Source organism: Staurois parvus, unplaced genomic scaffold (genome assembly GCF_062004578.1).
Source record: "Staurois parvus isolate SC_StPar_1 unplaced genomic scaffold, SC_StPar_1.0 ptg000091l, whole genome shotgun sequence".
Taxonomy (NCBI): Eukaryota; Metazoa; Chordata; class Amphibia; order Anura; family Ranidae; genus Staurois; species Staurois parvus.
This window is the reverse complement of record NW_028317887.1, coordinates 7,239,482-7,263,782: the sequence shown is the minus strand read 5'-3', so window position 1 is coordinate 7,263,782 and position 24,301 is coordinate 7,239,482. Positions and strand designations below refer to the sequence as shown.

Here is a 24,301-nt window from a genome sequence, read left to right as displayed (position 1 = left end):
TGCACAGAATAAACTCTATACATGTAGTTATCATGCTTATTCTTTTTCTGTTGGTCACTTCAAACCTCTACTGTTCAGATACAAGGCTCTGACACAGCAAAGAAACAATCAGCAATTACATCAATTCATTCTAATAACTGCTAGCCCATAAAACATAAGAATACATTTCTTTGAACTAAAAATGTGTTACAATGATTAAGAAATATTCCCCTTATTGAATCCAAGTTGTACAACCCTTGGGGACCAACTGGCCAGCTCAAAGCCAATTTTCACCCAATTATGTTTTTTGTTTTGGATAGACAGATGTTTAGAACCCCTGGCAGGTGTTTATGGATGAGTATCCCAGTTGAGGAGACTATTTCACCTTACCTGTTTACAGAGACCAGTGGGAAGGAAAGTGTTGAGAAATATATATTCTATGGGGATTGATGAAGCCCTTATTTAGCAGACCGTAAAACATAAAAAATATTGGTCAGCTTTTTATTGATGTGAGTGCCTTTGTCTTCAATGACCACCATTCCCTCTTAACAGAGAAAAAAATTATTGAAAAATCTTTACGAGCGGCTGCAGCCAATGATTGAGAAAAGTTTTCCAATATTCCCGTTCAAAAGAAGTCGATTCTTAGATTTGACCAGACCTTACTGAACTAGCCAAATGTTGATCCATGTATGGCCATTCCCGATCAACTTCCGGAAATGCTTGAAACAATTTGCAGCAGTTGCTGCAACTGATCAGTGTATTCAGACAGCGGGGGGAGTCATTGTAAATTATTTCATTAAATTAACTGACGGACACAGGGCATCTATAACCTTCAGGTTACACTGTTTCCTACAGGAGTATTGCATACTGACAAAATATTTAAAAAAAAACCTGTACGCTAACCCAGGATAACCTCCCTCACTATTAGCATGCCTCAGTTTTGTAGCAAAGCAGTACAAAAAGCATTACCATAAACAGAGAGGGGTGGGATCTATGTATTTTTGTTTCTTATCAACTAAGGGACAAAGGAAGTCTGAAACCTTCAGGATGTTGAAAATTAGTCTGAGGGATGGGAAACACGGCAAATAAATAGGAAAAGGAAAACAACAACACAGAACTAGGGACTACCTGCAGCTCAAGAAGCCATTTAAAGGACCTTACGTTTGAAGCTGGCATCAGATAAAGCTGATATGTCCACTTGGGAGAACATGTATACATAAGATCAGGTAAAAGTCTTGGAAATCTGGATAAGAGTTGCTTGATTCCCATAAAGCTTAAGAGGAACTTATAGATCTAGTAAAACACACCTTGAAGATGGATGAAGGTGTCATCCATGACCACATGGCCTCTCTTCTCACACTGCAAGCTAAGGTGTACCTAATACCTAGAATCCACAGCTGAAGATGCAGAAAAGAGCAATAGACAAAATAACATCCACATCTTGGGGCTTCCAGAGGGTGCTAACCCACCAGTCTTCACATTTTCTCTATTCGCTTTTTCCTAATGCCTACTTCTTTGGCTTCAGTAGAAAGAATGTACTGCAGGTTGACAGTGCAGGGCCCTCCTGAAGCCCCTCCATGAACTTTTATGTTTAACCTGCTTAATTTCAGAGATCATGATCTGCTTCTCAAGGAGGCAAACTCCGTTATGAGATTCCAAAGCTTATATTCTTCCTCAACTATTCTGTCAATGCCCAGCAGTTACAGCATTCTTTTGATGTAAAGGCCAAGCTCTGAGGGTGTCTCGTACAGTACGGTTCCCAGCTAAGCTACAAGGACCAGAATGGCGAGACATTACGTTTTTCACCTCAGCAAAAGAAGAAGCAATGTGGCTGGAGATGGCAAGGAGCCACTGATTAGCACTCACTGACCTCCTGCAAACTCACCCTATACTTAACTGGGGCTCTCTTTGTGACTCTGAACAATCCTCCTTCCTCCAAGATGTGCTTTACTTCTTTTAATGTGTCTTGTCCCTCCTTAGTTAAAGCACCAACACGGACTATGTCTGCCATCTTTAGGCACAAGTGCTTAGCGCCTGGATAATGCTGGATCTGTTATAGAGAGACTGCAACGTAGGTACTATGGTCCTTGCTGGGTTGCCACATTCTCATTTGAACAGTAATACTGTGAGACCTACCCTACCCGGTGAATGTAGGATGAGCATACTTACGTTAACCGAGCTGCTTGTTGCACCAAGTTGCTACTAAGAATTGCATCCTCGGTGTTATCTGAGAAATTCATACCAACAGTTTCTTGAAATGGCATTCATTCTGTTATTCTACTGCACTAAACTGTTTCCCTTTGCCTTGTACACCAACCCTCAAGGCATGTTGCCATATTCTCTTTTGGGTCTTCTCCACTCTGATTGGGGTGGGGGACTGGATGGGGAGGGGGTTTTATTTTGCGGTTTGTTATGTTTGTTGGCTATAGTTGCTCATCTACAATTGACCATGGCACCTGCTGTGCATTTTGTATGTGATTTGGTATCCAGCCTGAGTGAACATTCCCACTTTTCCTATTTTATTATTTTGCTAACCAATGCCTGCTATTAATTGTATCTCATAGAATGTTAGGGGATTGGATTTCCCAGTAAAGCGGTCCCTGGTCTTTCAATTTCCTAGAATCCATCGCCTGTACATTTGTATACTGCAAGAAACCCACCTCCTGGGTTTTTGCCAATGCCTTGGCCAGGAGAGTAGAATATTTGCATTAAAGAAGGCTTGGGTGGACCACAATTACAATTCTATCTACTCCTCATATTCTAGAGGAGTCAGTATTCTATTTACAAATCCTTGCTGTTCTAATTGCTTCTCCTCAGACTGGACTGGCGCCGCCATTATTACGGAGTCATGTCAGAGCTTACTGAGCTTCAAAGAGGGCAAATTGTTGGTGCATGCTTAGCTGGTGCACCTGTGACTGAAGCTGCCATTTTATTTGCAGTGCACCGAGGTACAGTATCAAAGGTTATGACGGCATATACAGTTTCCAGGAAAAAGTCGCCTGATAAGCATAAGCGTGGCTGACCTGGTCAACTTGACTGAAAGAAACAGAAGGACATCGCGCAGGATTGTGACCCGAGATAAGAAAACAACTGCTGCAAACGTGACTGCAGAGCTCAATCTCTGTCCTGTGAAGACTGAAGTCAGTCTTCCTAAAAGAAGCTGTGGCTGGGAGATACACTATCAAAACACTGTCAACCGTAAAATCAGTATTTTTACTGCAACCCCCGTGGTAGCTTCCGAAAGTGCTCTGCAGCTAACTTTTACCAGAATGGGGTCTGAAAGCCTGCCTATGCAGAACCCAGTGGCAGAAGGTAAATTCCAGTCTATCCACACAACTTCCACTTAAAGAGGCATCTGGGTGGATGACTGCGCTGGGGAGCTGCAATCAAAAGAGACCAAGCTCTAGCCATTATGTAGAACAGAGCATTCATTGATGAAAAAAAAAAAAAAAAAAAAATCAAAAAGGTGCTAACATTTTTAACACAACAGAGCTACAGAAAAGATGTCCATCCTTCCAGGTCACTAGACAAAAAGTCATGCTGGTGGTAGAAGCAGTTACCCAGGGATGGCGTAGGTAGTTTCCCACGCCTCAACTGTGATTTTGTCATCCTGAAAATTAAATACTTCCTGTGTCCCCAATAGCTGAGATACAAACAGTAATTTTACCTTGACGGTAAATTTCCTATCTTGGGGTACAGTACAGGACACAAGACTTGTATTCATAGACCATGGATTATAACCAGGCTACCTTCAGATGACTGGACACTGGCTAAAAAAAACAAACAAAAAAACTTGCAATAACAACCCCTAGTGCACACAACCCTGCCCGCTCTGTGAGAATCCAGATTTTTTTTTTTTTTTTTTTTTTAGCAAAAAGGAGTCATTAAGACACAGACAAGAGAAGTGAGGCCTGTGTCTTGTACAGTGCTCCAGAATAAGGAATTTACAGACAAGTTAAAATTCCTATAATCTTAATGGTAATTATACAGTACAGGACTTGTATTCCTAGACCATGGGATGTCCCAATGCACCAAAAGGAGGGGGGGTAGCAACATAGCAAACACAACTGCTAACGGTCACACACAGAAAACAATACTTAAGGAACCCAAAAACACTCAGATGACAGCTTATGGCCAAGGCTTGCATTAGTTGAAGCCTGAAGTCCCACTGTGTAGAACCCAGTGAACTAAGGACTGGATGGAAGCCTTGCAAATCTGAAGTACAGATGCTTGATGTTAAAAAGCCCAAAATACACCAACAGCCCTTGTGGAATGAGCTCTGATGGGAAAGGAAGGAACCCCTTTCTTAGAGGCATAGACCTAGGAAATATCTGGCAATAGTGGAGCGGGAAGCAGGATGCATGTTACAAGGATATACAGATAGAACGAAGATGAACTCAGTTTTGAGAACAGTGCTTTGTTAGACAGACCACAACAGCACTGACCACATCCAAGCAGTGTGCAATCAATTCCTTCTCATGTTTTGAGAAGGTCAGAGAGAAGGGAGAAGTATGTCCCCATTGAAGTGGAATGAACAAACCACTTTAGGTAAAAAGAAGTGCTAACTCAGAAATGTGCCTAACAAAAGTTGGCAGACAAGGTTCTTGCTGAGGAGTACTTCAGAAGAGCACTGTCCAGATACCTTATGAATGCCCTTGGTCTGCAGAAGAATAAAAAGCAGGGCAAGCACTTTTGTGAACACTCGGATTGTAAAGAAGAACTCGAGTGGTAGTACAACAAACTAGAAGTGTTGGTCTCCCACAGCAAAATGCAGAAAGAATTTATGTAGAGGGAAAACAGGTACAGCTAGGTCCATATATATATTTAAACACATGCACAATTTTCGTTTTTTTTAGGTATTTTCCAAAACATTTTCAAGCTATAGTTATATAATGGATATGGGCTGAAAGTGCACACTCTCAGGGTATGTACATCCAAACTGGAGGAAGGGTTTAGGAATTACAGCTCTTAAGAGCAGCCATCGTCCCCTTTTCAAGGGACCAAAAGTAATTGGACAATTGAATCAATAGTGGTTTCATGGCCAGGTGTGGGGTACTCCTTTGTTATTTCTTAAACAATTAAGCAGGTTAAAAGGTCTGGAGTTGATTCTAAGTGTGGTATTTGCATTTAGAATCTATTACTGTGAACCTACATCATACGTTCAAAGGCCCTGTCCATGCAAGTGAAAAAGGCCATTATAAGGCTTCAAAAACTAAACAAATCCATCAGAGAGATAGCAGCTACATTAGGAGTGGACAAATCAACAGTTTGGTACATTCTGAGGAAAGAAGAACGCACTGGTGAGCTCAGCAACATAAAAAGGCATTGACGTCCACAGAAGACAACAGTGGTGGATGATTGCAGGATCCTCTGGTAAAGAAAAACCCATTCACAACATCCAGACAAGTGAAGCACACTCTCCAGGAGGTGGGCGTATCATTGTCAAAGTCCACAATCAAGAGACGACTTCACGAGGGCAAATACAGAGGGGTCACCACAAGGTGCAAACCATTCATAATCCTGAATAGAAAAGCCAGATTAGACTTTGCCAAAAAACATCTAAAAAAGCCAGACCAGTTCTGGAAAAGCATTCTTTGGATGGATGAAACTAAGATTAATCTGAACCAGAATGACGGGAAGAAAAAAGTGCGGAGAAGGCTTGGAACAGCTCATGATCCGAAGCACACAATGTCATCAGTAAAACTTGGTGGAAGGCAGTGTGATGGCATGGGCATGCATGGCTTCCAGTGGCATTGGGTCATTGGTGTTTATTAATGATGTGACAGAAAACAGAAGCAGCCATATGAATTCTGCAGTGTTTACAGGTATACTGGCAGCCCAAATTCGGACAAATGCAGCAAAGTTGATTGGACAGCGCTTCACAGTACAGATGGACAATGATCCAAAACACACTGCAAAAGCAACCCAGGAGCTTTTGAAGGAAAAGAAGTGGAATATTTTGCAATGGCAGAAAGACCCACAAACAAAGAACAACTGAAGACAACTGACGTTAGAGCCTGGCAAAGCATCAGAAAGGAGGAAACCCAGTCTTTGGCAATGTCAATGGGTTCTAGACCTCAGGCAGTCATTGCCAGTAAAGGATTCTCAACAAAATATTAACAACGAACATTTTATTTATGATTATATTCAATTGTCCAAACCCTTTCTCCAATTCGGATGTACATACCCTGAAATTAAACATGAGAGTGTGCACTTTCAGCCCATATCCATTATATAACTATAGCCTGACAACGTTTTGTTATATAGCTGAAAAAAACTAAAATTATTCCTGTGTCCAAATATATATGGACCTAACTGTATGTGTAGATTTGTCTGAAACAAGCAATTACTACAAAATGCAGAAAGCATTGATATAGAGGGAAGAAATTGATGTGTACATTTATCTGAGACAAGAAATTACTGATTGCATAGAGAATTGTGGTACACAAAATTGTTTAAAGATTGTAAGTCCAATATGGGGCAGATGCCACAATTTGTTTTGAGGACTGTGAATAGGTTTGAAAAAAACAAAACAAAACAAAACAAAAAAAACCTCAGAACCTATTTAGGAAACTGCTACAAACACTCTTTGTGAATGAAGCTGGTGCAAGGTGGCTAGTAATTCTGCTTGTTTTTGAGCTAACACTAACAGATTAGAGGGTAAGTAGAAAGGAGGTGGCAGAGACAGGAATTCAATTTTGTATCCCTTTTGAAATGACAGATTGTACCCTGATGTCTGGAACGTCTCAGATCCAATGAAAATAAGTCTTGGTTTTGAGATTTATGCCTGGGGAGAGCAAAAACACCCCATTCATTGAGCAGAAGTAGTAGCTCTAGGAGTAGGAGACTTTGGCTTCTTACTGTAGGGTAGCAGCATCTTTGACTCCGTGACTTCCTTGATTAATTTATCAAGGGATCCCCTAAATAGGCATTTACCATCAAAAGGCATGTGTAGAAGGCACTTTTACAAGCAGGTTCAACAGACCAAGCTTTTAGGCACAAACTCCTGCACATATGCACAGTGTGGGAACTCGCTTCAAATGGTAGAGCTTTTTTAAAACACACAGCAACTGGCTTTCTTTTTAAGGCCTTTTTAGCCCACTTTTATTTAAAGAAAAAGTTCCATAAAGCTTCCCATGCATGGGGTATCCACCATCAAACAAATATTCAGCCTCCTGGCTTGTACACACAATTTTCCTCTGGCCTTCCACTTCAGGCTTATGTCCATCTCCTGCAGACTCTTTCAAAAATATGGCTCTCACACACACAGCTGGCCATTAGCACACAGCTAGTCTGGCTTCCACCTCTCCTTGGTGAAGCCCTCCTGACTCCAAGGCAGAGACCTCCTGTCTGCCAGGGTGGAGCCCAGAATCATGGCCTGGCCTCCACAAAAAGGCCTGCACACACCTGTGCAATCAGCACGCTGGCTGCTCTCAAAACATGGACCCAGGATTGGAGATTTCATCCCTCCCAAATCTCTTAGAAATCTTCAGGCTACAGGTCCCAAAACAGGCTTTACAAACCAAAGAGGAAACTGATAAACCAGTTTCCTCTGCATTATGAGAACTGCCTGGAGCCCCTCGACTTGTATGGTTGAGAATCCTGGGTCACCACCGTGATTTCCACCGTGGCAGGATACTACACTGCCACAACAGAGATACAGAACATTCGACAGACTTGGCCAATTAGATTCTTTAAGGCATCAACGCAAAACAATAAAGCATCAGCTGCAATTGTTCTAAGAGGGCAAGGTACTCAAAGACCAATTTCTGGCCTCTATTCATCTATTTTGTCCAGTCAGCAATAGTCTACCAAATGGACATGGCAGCAATTGCTGGCTACAGGGCAGGGCTAGCAAGTGTTTTAATAGGGTTTCCAAATGCAACAACAGAATCTAACAGAATCCTTAACAAGAGAAACATCCTCAATAGGAACTGTAAGGTGTTTCTTGAGAAATGAAATTGCAAGTTCCATTTATTCTTAAAATACCTTTCCATAGGATCAATTTTACCAAAAACATTAGGAATGAATACCCTTTTAGGATTGTGCCAGTCCCCAATCAATCTGTGCATGTATGGTAAAAGTCTATCTTGACTTTGCCTGCCTCATAGGGGCTTGCTTTGGATGTGGAGATTCAGGTGCTGCTAGCCAAAGACTGGCGCACACTGCATCAGTAGAGGATATTTGACATAAAGCCATAGCTTGAGGATCATGACATGCAGGGGAAGGAAAATCCTCGGTGTTCCCTGCTACAGAATCAGAGTCCTCAATACTTTCTTTCATAACATCATAAAGTAATGGAAGTCCTGCTTCTGATTCCGGAACAGGGTCAGGGAGAACAGAGAAAGTGTAGCATTTCTGGCCTCTGGATACTGGAGGTTCTAGACGTGCCAAAGGTTTTCTGAAGAATTCAGACATAGTGGCAGAGAAATCTTTTTGTCAGACAGCCCTAACAAGACACTGCTCTGCTACAAAGGAACAGCTATCACCCTAAGCATGTTCTGTGCTTCCTCTAGGCCATCAGCAGTTGTTGGATCCGTAGTGGGGTACTCACTGGAATGAAGTGTTGACTGGATGAGGTTTTGGGAATCTGCATATAGGAGCTGCTACAACCCAGGTGCTGATAGTGTTCCTATGGCTGTGTGAATGGCAATGCAGAACGGTATGTGTTTCAGCAGAAAGGGTGAGTGGGAAAGTATCACCTGGGCGGTATGACTTAGCTACCTCATCCTCCTGAGATTACTCATAAATAGGAGGGGAAAAACTGCTACTATTAAATTGCTTGTGCCAAGAATCGTTACAAAAATATATTAGGGGGCAACACATTAAAGTGTATGGCTCCCCATTCCTCTGCCTATTACGCATTGCCTGCTATGCCCTGTGGATCTTGTTAAAAGCCAGGAACAGGTATCAACATACAGGGAAGTCCTGTTTTAACTCAACTACAATGCTGGGCATACTTGGGGTGGGGTACAGGCTTTGCTTAAGATGTTATGATGGGCATACCTCCAAAGGGGTCTTCAGGGTTTCTGGAACCACAGAAATGGGCCTGTATAGTACTCTGTGGCTAACTACACGCACTGCACTTCATGCCAAGGTAAGTGCCTAATGCAGGATTCAGTGTGCAAAGCAAACAAAGACTGATAAAGGGGGTATGGGTATGGTCCCTGAGGGGTAGTGATCTGAAACTGCTAGATAGTTCAGGACAATAAGCACTCAGATCTGGTGAAAATTTTAGAAGAAAAACAATTAACAGTTTAAAAAGAAAAATACGTCTCCAGGGAAGAACAGGTCAATCACCTACGAACACTAACAAAAACTGGAGTCTTATAGAGTGGGCAGGGTTAAATGAGTGTGAACTAGGGGCAGCCCTAGCAAGTTTTTTTTTTACCAGTTGCCAATCACTTGAAGGTAGCCTGCATACAACCTATTGTCTATGAATTCAAGTCCAGTACTGTATGATAAAGATATACAATTTTTGTACTCACTGTAAAATCTTTTTCTTGAAGTCCATTTAGATACAAAGGTCCTCTGTGTTTATGATTATGCTCTTATTACAGCTTTGCTACAAAACGGAGGCATGCTGGTAGTGAGAGGGGTTACCCTGAGCTGGCTACAGCTTTGTGTTTGCCAGTGTCCAATCATTCTGTAGGCAGCAGTATAACCCAAAAGTTAAAGACATCCTGTATCCCTAATACAGTCAGGTCCATAAATATTGGGACATCGACACAATTCTAACATTTTTGGCTCTATACACCACCACAATGGATTTGAAATGAAACGAACAAAATGTGCTTTAACTGCAGTCTGTCAGCTTTAATTTGAGGGTATTTACATCCAAATCAGGTGAACGGTGTAGGAATTACAACAGTTTGCATTGAATTAAAGCTGACAGTCTGCAGTTAAATCTCATCTTGTTCGTTTCATTTCAAATCCATTGTGGTGGTGTATAGAGCCAAAAATGCTAGAATTGTGTCGATGTCCCAATATTTATGGACCTGACTGTATATGAGAAGGAAGCAATTTTACCTCCTACTGGTCCTGCACTGTACATTACCCTAGAGTGCCTGTGACCCACAGGGCAGGAAGAAAAAGTGGCTTCAGGAGACCAGTTGCAGGGAGAGTAGGAAGTCTGCATAAGCGAGGGTAAGGTGAGAATACTGCCTATTTAACCCTTGCAGTGTAGAGGGACTCTGGTGTTCAGCTTTAGCATGGTTTCTGTGTAGTGAACCTGACCAGGTCTAAAGTGATAATAGCAGCACTGAAGTGCAGGTACGGTAAACTGTGTTAGCTTTCAAATCAATCCCTGTGCTTCTTACATCCAAGGACCAGGCCATACACTTGAATGTCTGTCAAAGCTTTTCCAACCCTGCCAAATAAAAATAATTTTTTCTACCCAGACAAAATTTTCTCCTGACTACTGCCTTAGCAGATCATATATTTACCTGTTAAAATTCATGTCTGTGAGAGCCCACAGAACATGACAACTGCTTGGCAGCCCATCTCTTCCAGCTCTTCCAATTTCCTGATAATAGGATTCCATTTCTTTAGGAGCTCCATAGTGTATAACTTGGCGAATGTCCGGCTTATTGATCCCCATACCAAAAGCTACAGTGGCAACAACACACTAACAGAAAATAATGGTTATTTATTACACAATCATTACATCCCATAGAACAAGATATATGGTCTTTAAGGCTCCATGTACACTAGGGTTTTTTAAGCTCCTAGAATCTGTTAATAGCATTTTTGTTTTCTGCTCCTAGAAGCTAAATAGGGTTCCTAAACGCTTCTAAATGCTACTAGAAAACCGCTATTATTACCGCTGTGTTTTATCTAGCGTTTTGTGAATTTAAAAAAAAAACCGCTAGAGTGCATGGAGCCTTACTTTGACTGTAACTAACTAAATGAAAAACAATATTAAATCATGGAATTTATTACACTCACAAACACTAATGTTTGAAACAATTGCGTTTATATAGAAAAAGTAAACCACACATTTATTTCTCATACCATAAAACAGCCAGATCTGTTTTTAAAAAAACAACTCATAGATTTGGGGTATCCCTACATTCAACCAGTAAAACCCTTAAAGTGTATCAATAAGCAGACCTTTTCCAAGCACCTTTAACCCCTACTTGTCCACCAGGGACTGTATATTTTGTCTCCTGCATGTACAAAATCTTGTTTTCACTTCTAATGTCATAGAGGTGACAGGTAATCGAATTTCTACAGGCTTCACCCTGCAATATTTAGACAGACACTATTCCTTCCAATTGGAAATATACAACTTGGTCAGTGTACACAGTATTGTCACAGATGCATGCAATCTATTGTCTTTAATACAATTTACATCAAACCAGCACAAAAGTCTTTGATCACTGTGCTTTTCTCTTTAACCTCTGCACAAGCAGTGTTTTGTGCATTAGCCAATAAACCTCACACCTCATATGTGGCATACGCATTTCTCATATAAAAAGAGTCCTTCCTTTCATCACACCTTGGAAAGTGACCATAGCAAAGTACACACATAACGTATGATGGAATTTCCAAAACTCCATTGAGCTGTAGCAGCTGATGGATTTTTCACTCTTTTTATATAGTATAGATTTGTGTAAGCAACAGCAAGTGCAGGACAGAGGATAATTGCAAGGAAGTACATAATAAACTCCTAAGCTTAAAAAAAGTTTGAAAATCTTTGCACATATGGACAACTCCCAAGAGTAATTATGTTATACTAGACCTGCACTCTTACCTGTATTTCATCTCTCATGAAGCGATGGTGCACTTCCCTTCTTGCCTTGATCCCCATGCCAGCATGGTAAGTGCCACATGAAATACCCTGCTTATACAATTCTGAGGTTACCAGTTCAGATGTTTTTCTGGAGGGGCAATAAACAATTGTGGCTCCTTCAAATTCCCATCCAGACCTGCAGAAGATAGTACCAGCTTAGTATCTCTTTTTAACTCAATGATTAGTCTATACACCATAAGTAAGCAATGCTCAATTCTACTGCTTTGCTTTGAAACACTATAGAAACAGGTATGTCTGTTTTTAATAAACCTGTATTAGATCAAACAGAGCATAGTTTCTTTAAAACTGGGAAGTTTCAGCCTATGCTTCACTGCTGTGTTTAAGAAGAAAAGCAGTACTTTAATAAAAGATGCAATGAAGAAAAAACTTGAAGTGGAGCTAAGTGAGTGTCAGCCCTCATGCACACTTGACTTTTTACAGCTGCTGTTTTTGGCTTTTGAGGTTTTTTTCTACAGCCAGTAAACCCCCCAGCATGTTATCCTATGTGTCCATGCACACAGGCTGTAATCAACATTTTTTGGCTGGGATGTTTTTTGGCTGAAAAAAAAAAAAAAAAACCCAGGACTAGTGGGTTTCCAGAGGAGTTTTTTAGCTGTAAAAATGCTCTAATGCTGAAAAACGTGGTAAAAACGCCACAAACTGGCGCTTTTAGACTTTTTTGTCCAAAAAAATTAGGGTTTTTTTGGGTATAAAATAACCTCTAAAAACCGCAAACATGTAAAAACGCTGCTAATCACGGCTAAACGCTAATGCAAAAACGCTAAAAAAAGCTGAAAAACTCACGATTTTAACATGACTTACAAAGAACTGAGCTCTTATAATGCTGCAGCCATTAATAGAGTTGCCTCAAAAGTGTGGAGAAATATATGTTTAGACACACCTGTGTGGCCTACGCACACATCTGGGTGTGAACGAGAGGCAAATTGGATGCCTTTACATTTTTATTTTACTATACTTTTTAATCCTTTTTTAATTTAACTTTATTGCTATAAAAAGGGGGATAACAAGCCCTCTGTGTGTTAGAATGGGCAGGTGACAGGTCCTCTTTATGGAAACATCTGAGAACAGCTAGACCACCAATGCCTCTCCTGCTTTCCACTGAACCTAACCATGTAGCAAGTTAGCTGCTTCCCCAGCTACAGTAGCTCTCAACATGTGGTCAAAAGTTTTGAGAATGACACATATATTAATTTTCACAAAGTCCACTGCTACAGTGTTTTTAGATCTTTTTGTCAGACGTTACTATGGTATAGTGAAATATAATTACAAGCATTTCATAAGTGTCAAAGAATTTAATTGACAATTACATGAAGTCTATGCAATGAGTCAATATTTGCAGTGTTGACCCTTCTTTTTCAAGACCTCTGCAATTCGCCCTGGCATGCTGTCAATCCATTTCTGGGCCACATCCTGACCGATGGCAGCCCATTCTTGCATAATCAATGCTTAGAATTTGTAAAAATTTGTTTTTAATTTGTTCACCCGCCCCTTGAAAATTGATCACACTTTTTCAATGGGATTAAGGTCTGGGGAGTTTCCTGGCCATGGACCCAAAATTTCGATGTTTTGTTTCCCAAGCCACTTAGTTATCATTTTTGCCTTATGGCAAGATGTTCCATCATGCTGGAAAAGGCATTGTTCGTCACCAAACTGTTCTTGGATGGTTGGGAGAAGTTTACATGCTTTACTGGTGGCATGACACAGGACTGATGGTAGTGCTCACCTTTTTCTTCTCCGGACAAGTTTTTCTCCGAATGCCCCAAACAATCAGAGAGAATGAATTTACCCCAGTCCTCAGCAGTCCAATCCCTGTACCTTTTGCAGAAAATCAGTCTGTACCCGATGCGTTTCCTGGAGAGAAGTGGCTTCTTTGCTGCCCTTCTTGACACCAGGCCATCCACCAAACGTCTTCGCCTCACTGTGCGTGCAGATGATGCCATTCCCGAGCAACCTCTGCACTGGTGGTGCCCCGATCACGCAGCTGAATCAACTTTAGGAGACGGTCCTGGCACTTGCTGGGCTTTCTTGGGCGCCCTGAAGCCTTCTTCACAAAAATTAAACCTCTATCCCTGAAGTTCCTGATGATCCAATAAATGGTTGATTTAGGTGCAATCTTAGTAGCAGCAATATCCTTGCCTGTGAATCCCTTTTTGTGTACAGCAATAACTGCGTAACCATGGTTAACAGATGAAGAACAATGATTTCAAGCATCACCCTCCTTTTAAAGCTTCCAGTCTGTTACTCTAACTCAAACAGCATGACAGAGTGATCTTCAGCTTTGTCCACGTCAACATTGACACCTGTGTTAATGAGAGAATCACTGACATGATGTTAGCTGGTCCTTTTGTGGCAGGGCTGAAATGCAGTGGAAATTTTTTTTTGGAATGAAGTTCATTTTCACGGCAGAGAGGGACTTTGCAATGAATTGAGATTCATCTGATCACTCTTTATAACATTCTGAAGTATATGCAAATTGCCATCATAAAAACTGAGGCAGCAGAATTTGTGAAAATTAATTTGTGTCATTCTCAAAACGTTTGGCCACAGATGTAGATCAGGGAACAAATTTTCCCCATGCGCCTCCTGCTCTAAATGTTGGGACAGCTTACCATGGTCTCAGGCTCCCTAGAAGAAAGGGAGACCCAGCAACAACTGAAAGCACTGGTGGAGAGGAAATTAGGAGAGGGGGAGTTGTGGAAGGCTCCTGATACCGTAAAAATGTTCTTATTCTCAGATAACAATTACCTTTTAGCTACCCGTAGAGCGGGAAATTTTCCACTGACCAGCAATGTAAGGAGGCAACCATTAGAACCAAGACTCTCACTTGCAGACACGAGGGCTTCTTATAGCATGAAAGCAAAGTGATGGATGTTTGTCCCAAGGCAGGAAGATATTGCAGAGGGCGTTAGGCGGAGGTACTCCAATCCATGAGATAGGTTCTGTGATATCCTGAGACTGAGGTTATGTGATGATATCCTGAGACAAAGAGGATAAAACCAAGGCTCTGCAGAGTCTGCAATTTCTGTTGCATGTTGGCCAACAGGATCTGGAAGGACTGATCCTTTAACAAGAGATTGTCCAGTTACCACACAACATAAATCTCTTAAATGTGGTGCAGAGCAAAAGCCAGGGGAAGCACCTTGTTTAAAACCCTGGAGAGGAGTGGACAGGCCAAAAGGAAGGGTGAAAAACTGGTAATGCTAACTGATCACAGCAAAGCACAGATAGCATTAATGAGATGGAAGGATTGTAATATGTAAGTAAGCACCCCCTGATATTTATAGAGGTCAGAAAATCCCCCAGAAGGAGGTAGGCTATGACCAATAATCAAAATTGAGTCTTCAGACCTAGAACGATCAGACTCCTCCATTCTGTTTGTAACTGTAAAAAGGTTTGAATAGAAACCTTGAAATCATCCTTCCGTTGGTATGGGGTAATGACCCCTTGAGACAAGAGTAGTTTGTCAGCGACCTGCCGTGATGGAGAAGGTGACAAATTTGAAAGCATGAAGCGGGTAGCATGCAGAGTGCGAAACTCTAGTGTTCTCCAGTCTGAGATTTTCTGGGACAAGAAGGCCAACAGACTTTTAGAAGTGGGGGCATCCCATCAATGGGAAGAGATCTTGGAACCAGTCTTGGCTGGTTTGGAGAGCAATGTCTTTTTATGAGGCAAAGCTCCCATCTTAGACATAGCACTGGTAGACTGGGAGAGATAAAACCTTACCAACCTCTGAAGTAGATGTCCTATGGGTAGAGGCATGAGCCATCTTTTTATGGAGGAGAGTACTTTTACCCCCTGTGATCTCCATGTAATGTGTTTATTGAAGGGTCCAATTGTGGATAGAGGGAAGACGCACCCCGAAGATCTGGTAAAAAGTGTATCTGCTAAGCCATTCACACAGTAGCTTAAGGCCAAAAGAAAAAAGGTTTTAACTGACTGTGAATATGGACATCAGTCAGGATGTTACTAGAATTTCAGGCCATGCTCTTAGTCTAGACAACAATGGCCTGGCCGACTGCCATAGATGTAAACGCAGGTTGCATGGGAGGGCCTGCCACATAAAGGAGAGATTTAAAGAGGGACCTGTAAACTCTTGTCCACCTGGTCTTTGAACATGGGATTATCCTCCACTTAGACCGAGAGGGTCTACCACAGGAATTGCCCACCTATGTAGGATAGTTTCCTTAATAGGATACCACTGGGCGAAGTGTCTTGGAGAAGTAAAAATATTCTCTGGGTGATGCAAGTGCCCATACAGAACAGTCTCTACCAGCAAGTGAACCTCATACTGGATACCTTAGTATGAGCAGATTCAAAACTAAGCAGGAGCGTAAAACGTCATTAAAAAGGTAGCTATGACATCCTTCATCTTTGATGAATTTGTTGTTAAAATCGTGTACATTCTGATCTGATTCCTCAGGAGATGGATCATCCTGTACTGCCACCTCCTCTTCAGGTAACAAGTCAGCGTGAGAGCAACTATTAGAGTAGAGGGTAAAGGGTTTTTGAATGCTAAACCTACTGCTCCCAATAGAGCTAAAAGCTGAGCCTGAGCGATCAAGTCCATCTGACCATTTTCCTTGTGCTTAAGATTGGCCATGCTTGTAACTATCTCCCCCAGAACGGTGCCCACAACCTCTGTAGCAGTAGAGAGGGAGGGGGAGTGCGCCTCAGTGCCAAGCACTTGTAGGTCGCAAAAAACAAGGTAGTGCTATAAAAGCTGCTATGGTGTACCTGAATGAGAGAACCAAGAGATGTTTCTGGTCCAAAATCTCACCTGGAAAGAAAAGAGGCAGGTCAGGCAGACACAGTAACCCCAGTGAGAAGTAGTAGATAAAAGCACAGAACGACTCATGCACACTAGGTGCCACTGGGGGTTATGCATGCAGTAGCACTGCAAAAAATGCAATATTGGACACAATTGACACTCAATACAATTTAACCCTCACACTGCACACCTGGCTCCCAGCTCCAATCACCAGTGGGATGGCCTTTGACTACCACATACCTTAGTGAGGGTTTAGGGTTAAAGGGATTCTGCCCTGTACTCACTGTCTAGGCTTTATAGGCAGGATTAAAGGGGGATACATCCTATCCTGGCTTTGCCATCCACGGTGGGCATACCCCACAGGGTTTTTCAAGAACAAGGTTCTAAACCCTGCAGCTAACTTGACATGCTGCACTGTATACCAAAGGGAGCGGCTGCAGCAATATCAAGTGAATTCCAGCAACATCACAGGTTGACCCTACTTTTCCCATCTTGTGCGGTCCAGGTACAGAAAGCTGAAGAGGGAGCCACACTAGTTATATTGCAGGCAGGCAGCTTGGTAGAAAAAAAACATCAGATAGAGAAAGGCATCTCTCAGCACTTAAGAAATTCATCACTTAAGGATACCACCAAAAATGCTCAGGCGAGCTGGGAATGGAAGAGGTTATATTGAGGGATGTCCCTGCAGCCTTTGCTTATTTTGACAATGTCCAATCACCTGAAGGTTGCTACACATACCTGATAGTGAAAGCAAGTTCCAGTGTACAACTAGGAAATATGTTTTACAGCAGCTTTTATTTCAATGTATGTTCTTTCCAATTAATGTTTCCACTGAACATTTTTATTCTTAATGCAATAATAAAGCAAGGAACAGGTAAACCTAATTTTTATTTCTATCACAAAGAATACTGTCTTATGTATTTTAGCATTATCCCCATTTGGAACTCATCTAACCATTCTTATTTATGAGTCCTATTGAGAAATACATTTCAGTTTTAAAAGATATCAAATGTTTGGTTCCCACTGCTGCCAATCACAGTCAGTGAGGAGGGAATGGGGCTGAGCCACACTCTGTATGTCCCATTGACATATAGAGCTGGCTTGGGAGCGAGCACGCACAAGTGCCCCCAGAGCAAGCAGCTTGCTCTGGGGGCACTCGGTAAGGGAGGGGGGCCAGAAGCGCCTGTGGGGAATCTGGGAAGAGGATCAGGGTTGCTCTGTGCGAAACCATTTCACAGAGCAGGCAAGTATGATGTGTTTATTATTTTTAATTAAAAAAAAAAAAACAAAAACAAAAAACGAACCTTTAAAACCACTTTAACTAATCTTAATGGGGTTTTTTTGCAACCATAAATGAAGTCAAGGCATTCTATTGGTCTCATTGACATGAAATCTGTTACATATGTCTTAAGATGTGTTATCACCATTTAAGGGATACGTTCACCTTTAAAAGAAAAAAAAAATATATTAAATGCACATATTTTTGCTGGTAAAAAAAAATGTGCATTTGTTATTTTTATTAGGAGCCTGTAAAGCATTGCATCTGCAATCAGCTGATCACGGGTGCAATGCCGGACTCCTGCAGAATGTCAGTGATTGTCGTTGTCTGATTGTACCATGTGCGAGCAGACAGTCACTGAATGACAGGAAGCATCAATGAAGTTGGGATGTTGGAGCAAAGAGCAAAATTGCCTGGGGGGGGGGGGGGGGGTGTAGCAAGAAAATGTTTGCCTAGGGTCTAATCAATTCGTTTACACAAGCTGCATGCAGCTTCCGATCAGATCTGCCTGAAAAACAAAGACAGACCTGAATGGAATGCCCTTGTGAAAGAGCCCTAAAGAATGGGTACACATTTCCTTTTCAAATGTTTTGCAAACTGTGGCAATGTAAAAATAAAAGCTTGCTAAAATTGCATGGACCTGCAGAAAGTCAGAGTATATAAATTATGCCAATTATCACCATATGAATTTTCAGTCCTCAGACTCATTTCTCATTTTACTCTTAATGATATGTTTGGTAAAATGATCCTTTTACTTTACCTGAACGAGGCCCTCAGAGAAATTATTTACATTAAATTTGTATTTGGCCTTCAAGCCCTACCCATCTGTGACAACATCTGTGCATTCTTACTACCCTGAAATTAGACAAAAGACTCTTAACAAAAACAGCCCGTCTCTCCTGGTCTCAGCTGCAACGTCGACAGAAAGCCCCTCAGATTAGATTTAGGTATTTTTCTATGGCTGTACACACTTACCAGTAAGAATCCCTCTATAATTAGAACTCAGACCACACTGATTTTTAACAAAGCATGCCACAATTTGATAATTCTCATACTACTGATACAAGAATGTTATTCTTATGAACTATTTGCATCATTAAGTAAAGTTTATTCTCTAATAATGGTAATCTTTTCAAAATATTATAACAAGAAGAATATAATAAATAAGAATTTAAAAGAAACTGTATTATGAAATGTTAGGCCCTATTTTTACCTCTGGGTGCATGCTGTGTTTTGGGTGTATATATTGCTGCATGTGCATGGGGAATATGCTTGCTGTGTATTGTGAACATTATGTTCATGTGGTGTATTCTTTATTTGAGGTATAGGGTGTTTGCTGTGAGTTTATATCAGGAATGTTTCATTCCTATTGCCTGACGCCTGAGACATGCAGTTCCATGCTCCGGGCAAGAGGTTTTTTCCCCCACATTTAGCCTTGCTGCAGGCAAGCAGCAGGGTCTAGAGCCGGTGGACAAACCCCCTCCCGCCACCATGTGCGGGCTTGCCCAAGCTAGAGCCTGTGGCTCTGGGCTCTTTCTGCTCAGCTGGGGGCTGGGGAAAGAACAGGACTAATGCTTATCAGACACAGTGATCTTATCCTTATGCAGCAGTCCCGATCTTCACTTCTATACCAATCCACCGAGGCATGCTATTGCCGAGAACCACAGAATAAGGATTATTCCACTGGAACTATTTGATTTTCGGGAGCAGGCGGAGTATTCCTTGTGCTGTGGCAATTACACGCTCCGGCGGATTGGAATAGCAGTGAACTGAAGGTTGGGACTCTAGTTTAATTATCATAATTGCTGCATAAAGATTAGTGGAGGTCAGGAAGTGCTGCATAAACATAAGACCACTGGTGCTTGATGAACATGGAGCAGTGCAGAGAACTACAAAAGGTAAGCAAATGAACCCAGAGGTTAAATAGACCTGTTCCTTCCCCTGGCCCCCAGCTAAGCAGATTTTTTTTTTTTTTTTGCAGAAGACCAGATGTTCCTCAGCGGTAGTCCTGTTCCTGTCCCAGTTGCCAGCTGATTGCACAGAAAACGTTGAAATACCTAAACAGCCCTAGGGCACATTTACATATGGTGCCCTCTGAAGAGCAATCCACATTCAGATTGCTCTTCAGAGGGCACTTGACAAGGCAGTGAGGTGTTATGTCACCTCCTCACCACCTGTTTAACCCCCACAGCAGCGCCCCCCCAACTACAAGCATTTTACATGAATGCAGGAAGCCCCCGTTCACTTGAATGGGTCACTTTCATGTCTTACTGGCGCTGTCCACTGCCCTTCTTCCATTCTCTCCTTGGACCATCCAAAAGGTGTTCTAATTCTTTTACAGTCCTATAGTGTATACTTCAAAAAAAAGAAAAAAAAGCCACGTGCCACTAGAGTGTTTAGGTTTGGCTTGAAGAAAAGGTGGCAACCCTATACCCTTCCCACTGGGAAACCTGATCAACTAGCTGGTGTTTCTGCTGGCCTATCATAAAGGCACAAAAAGACCAGAACAGCTCTGCCCACCTCTGATATTGAAAACGGGAATTGATGAACATACATCAGTTCTGGTTTCCCCGCATGTAAACGGCGCAATTTTAAAAAATGGAAAGCATTTGATCACACCGATTTTTTTTTCTTTTGGTGATCAAATGCTTTTAAAGGCAGAGAAGGGATCTGGGGTCTTATTGACCCCAGATCTCTCCATAAACTGTACCTTTCACTGCCTATTGCTATCAAAAGGGATGTTTATGTTCCTTGTAACAGTAATAAAAGTGAAAAAAAAAAGAAAAAGCGACAGTATAAAAATAAATAAATATATTTTAACCACTTGCCCTCCTGAGGATTTATACCCCTCCCTGACCAGGCCTTTTTTACTATTCGGCACTGCACTATTTCAACTGGTATTTGCGTTGTCATGTAATGCTGTACCCAAACAAAATTTATGTCCTTTTTTCACACAAATAAAGCTTTCTTTCGGTGGTATTTGATCACCTGTGCACTTTTTATTTTTTCACACTATAAACAAAAAAAAGACCGAACATTTTGAAAAAAAAATATTTTCTGATTTCTGTCAAAAACCCCCTCAAATGTCGTCATAAATTTAGGCCACAATTTATTCTGCTACATGTTTTTGGTCAAAAAAAAAAATCCCAATAAGTGTATATTGATTGCTTTGTGTGGATGTTATAGCATCTACAAACTATGGTATATAGTAGATAATGGAAATTACACAGCTTTTACTTTCTGACTGCCCATCACATTTCTTGAGGTGCTAAAATACCAGGACATTACAAACACCCCCAAAATGGCCCCTTTTCGAAAAGTAGACACCCTAAGCTATCTGCTGAAAGGCATATTGAGACCATGGAAGATTTATTTTTTTTCCACAAGTTTTTGGAACATGACAAAAACATTTTTTTTTTCTTTTTTTACACAAAGTTGTCACTTAAATGAAATATTGGTCACACAAGCCATGGGTATATGTGAAATAATACTCCCAAAATACATTCTGCTACTTCTACCAAGTATGGGGATACCACGTGTGAGACTTTTTGCAAACCTAGCCACATACAGGAGCCTGAAATCCAATGACCACTTTGAAAGCCTGAAGGTGCGTAACTTCCTCATTTCACTTCCTCACTGCCTATCACAGTTTCGGAGGCTCTGAAATGCCAGGATAGCACCAAACCCACCCAAATGACCCCTTTTTGGAAAGTAGACACCCCAAGGAATTTAAAAAGAGGCATGGTGAGTATTTTGCAGATCTATTTTTTTCTCAAAAGGTTTTGAAATATAAAAAAAGAAAAGAAAAAATATGTTTTTGTTTTCTTTCTTCATTTTCCAAAAACTTGTGGCAACAAACAAGAGCTGTAAAATACTCGCCATGCTTTTTATCAAATTCCTTGGGCCTCCGAAACTGATAGGTGGTCAGGAAGTGTAATGAGGAAATAAAGCCCTTTAAAAGCCTGATGGTGCTTATTAGATTTTGGGGTCCTGTACTTGGCTAGACTGCCAAAAAGTCTCTCACATGTGGTATCCCCATACTTGGGAGAAGTGGCAGAATGTATTTTGTGGAATAATTCCACATATACCCATGGCATGTGTGTGCAATAAATCATTTAAGTGACAATGTTGTGTAAAAAAAAAAAAAAAAAAAAATTTTTTTTTGTCATTTTCAAAAAACTTGTGGTAAAAAAAATATACATTTTTCTGTTGACTCAACATGCCTCTCAGCAAATAGTTTGGGGTGTCTACTTTACAAAAAGGGGTCATTTTGGAGGGTGGGGGCATTAGAAGTTTATGCCACACATCACTCACTCTTCTAACCACCTGAAGACCAAGCCTTTTCTGCTCATATGAAAATAAAAAAATCAGTATTTTTGCTAGAAAATCACTTGGAACCCCCAAACATATATTTTTTAAAAGCAGACACCCTAGTGAATAAAATGGTAGGTGCTGCAATTTTTTATGTCACATAGTAATCGCACAGTGATTTTTAAAACACAATTGTTTTTTAAAAATGCACTTTTTATTACTTTTAATGCACAAAAACACAATATATTGGCCAATTATTTGGTTATTTTGATTTTTTAAATCATTTTTACACTGTCCCTTTAATTTTTTTTTCAATCAAATATAATGCTATCACAGGGAATACATATATCCTCTATAACTTCAATGGGCATTATCATATATTCTTTTTTGAGAAATCTGGGTTCTATCCGACTCTAGATATTATTATTATACAGTATTTATATAGCGTCAACTGGTTTGCTCAGCGCTGTACAATAGCGAGGGGGACAGAACATGAGACAATACAGTAACAATACACGAGGGGTTCGAGAGCCCTGCTCTTTCGAGCTTACAATCTAGGAGATAGATCTAGATATCTCCTCTGCCCTTACATTATCTAATCTCACCAATATCAGTGTGATCAGATGCTTTCTCAATTTACAAATTGGCATCATCTTTGTAAAACCACTCAAAGTCCAGTGATGTACCAGTACATCGCTGGTCCTTGTTGGATGTATATGCTATGTTCTTTTTTTTTTTTATGCGGCCTGTGGGCTGAAAGAAAAAAATAGAAGAAATCTCTGCTAGAAAAAGTGTGTGGTATGCCCTGCATCCACCCACTTCTAATGGTGGGCACACATGATATGTTCTTTTTTTGAAAAGAACTTAACAGATTCCTCTATTCACATCAGTCAATGTGGATGAAGAAATCTCTGCCAAAAAAGTGTTTTTTTAAATATATACCGAAGCATAGGGGTCATCCTCCCACTGGCCACCCCATGCTTGGGCATATGTGCTCTTTTTTTAACTGCGGATGAAAAATGTAATCCAACAGCGCTGAACACACTTACTTATGTATATTCTGAGAGCAAGAGCCAGTTACTATCAGAATAAAAAGGTCGGTGCTGCAGCTGAATGGCATTCCTGCGAAGATAATGTTTAACAATAAAACAGTAACATTAAAACAGTAAAATCATACCAGTAAAACAGTAACAACAAAAAATAAAAACTATTTTTGGTTTTTAAAATGTTTAATTTTTGGGGGGATTTGTACTTTATTTTTTTAAACTTTTTAAAACAGATTATAGGGTCTCTCAAAATGCAATAGCCAGTTTCCTGACTACCTAACATCTTTCGAGAGCCTGTGTAAATATGTGCCCTGAATTGTGCCATGCTGTCCCCTATACTAATATTCCATTAGTGTGTGGTAGCAACGAAAGCTGTCCTTGAGGCAGAGACCAGGTTGGCCAGGACAGGAGGGACAAAAAAAAAAAGAAAAAATCGGGTGTCACGCCTAATTCCATGTCTGCTACAGACACATCTTTTTTGGGAGTGTCCTTTGGGTTGGGGTTCCAGGAATAGCATCGGGAAAATGCCTCTCATGCAGCCGGTTAACTGCATCTGAGTTGGGAGTTTGGGCCACAGCACCTTCTGGATACAAAAGGGCTGTGATTATCTCTTCCTGGAATTTTAGGAAGGATCCACTTTGTTCAGTTGCTTTGTAAGGCACAAAAGCATTATATAGAGCCAATTGAAATAAACAAACAGACGCTTTTTGTACAAGCGTCTGGCTTTTCGGGAAACTAAGTATGGCTTCATAATCTGGTCGTTGAAGTCTACCCCTCCCATGTTAAGGTTATAGTCGTGGACACAGAGGGGCTTCTCAACAACACCAGCTGCCGTGGCAATTTGGATGGTCGTGTCTGGGTGAATGGAAGATGAAACATCCCGTTTGTTCTTCCACTTCACTGCGAGCAATTCCTCATTTCTCAAGCAGGATTTTTCCCCCTAAGACGGGCATTTACAAGCCGTTGGAGGAAGCCCCGGCGATTAGGTCGCACGGTACCCCATGAGCCAATTCCAAGATTGTACAAAAGTCCCAAACTATCTTGCCACTGCTCCTCATGACTATTCTTTCCCTCGCATATCCAAAACTTATATGTATAGCCTG

General features: G+C 41.1%; 1 protein-coding gene across 1 annotated transcript in view; it reads right to left on the bottom strand.

The window, feature by feature from the left end:
• WRN (WRN RecQ like helicase) overlaps window positions 1–24,301 on the bottom strand; it is a 139,848-nt gene that overhangs the window by 35,806 nt on the left and 79,741 nt on the right. The window contains exons 18-19 of the mRNA XM_089670601.1: window positions 11,735–11,909; window positions 10,425–10,606 (exon numbers count right to left, since the gene is read on the bottom strand). Of these exons, the coding sequence (XP_089526727.1) occupies window positions 10,425–10,606; window positions 11,735–11,909 (357 nt within the window). The remainder of the gene's footprint in view (window positions 1–10,424; window positions 10,607–11,734; window positions 11,910–24,301) is intronic.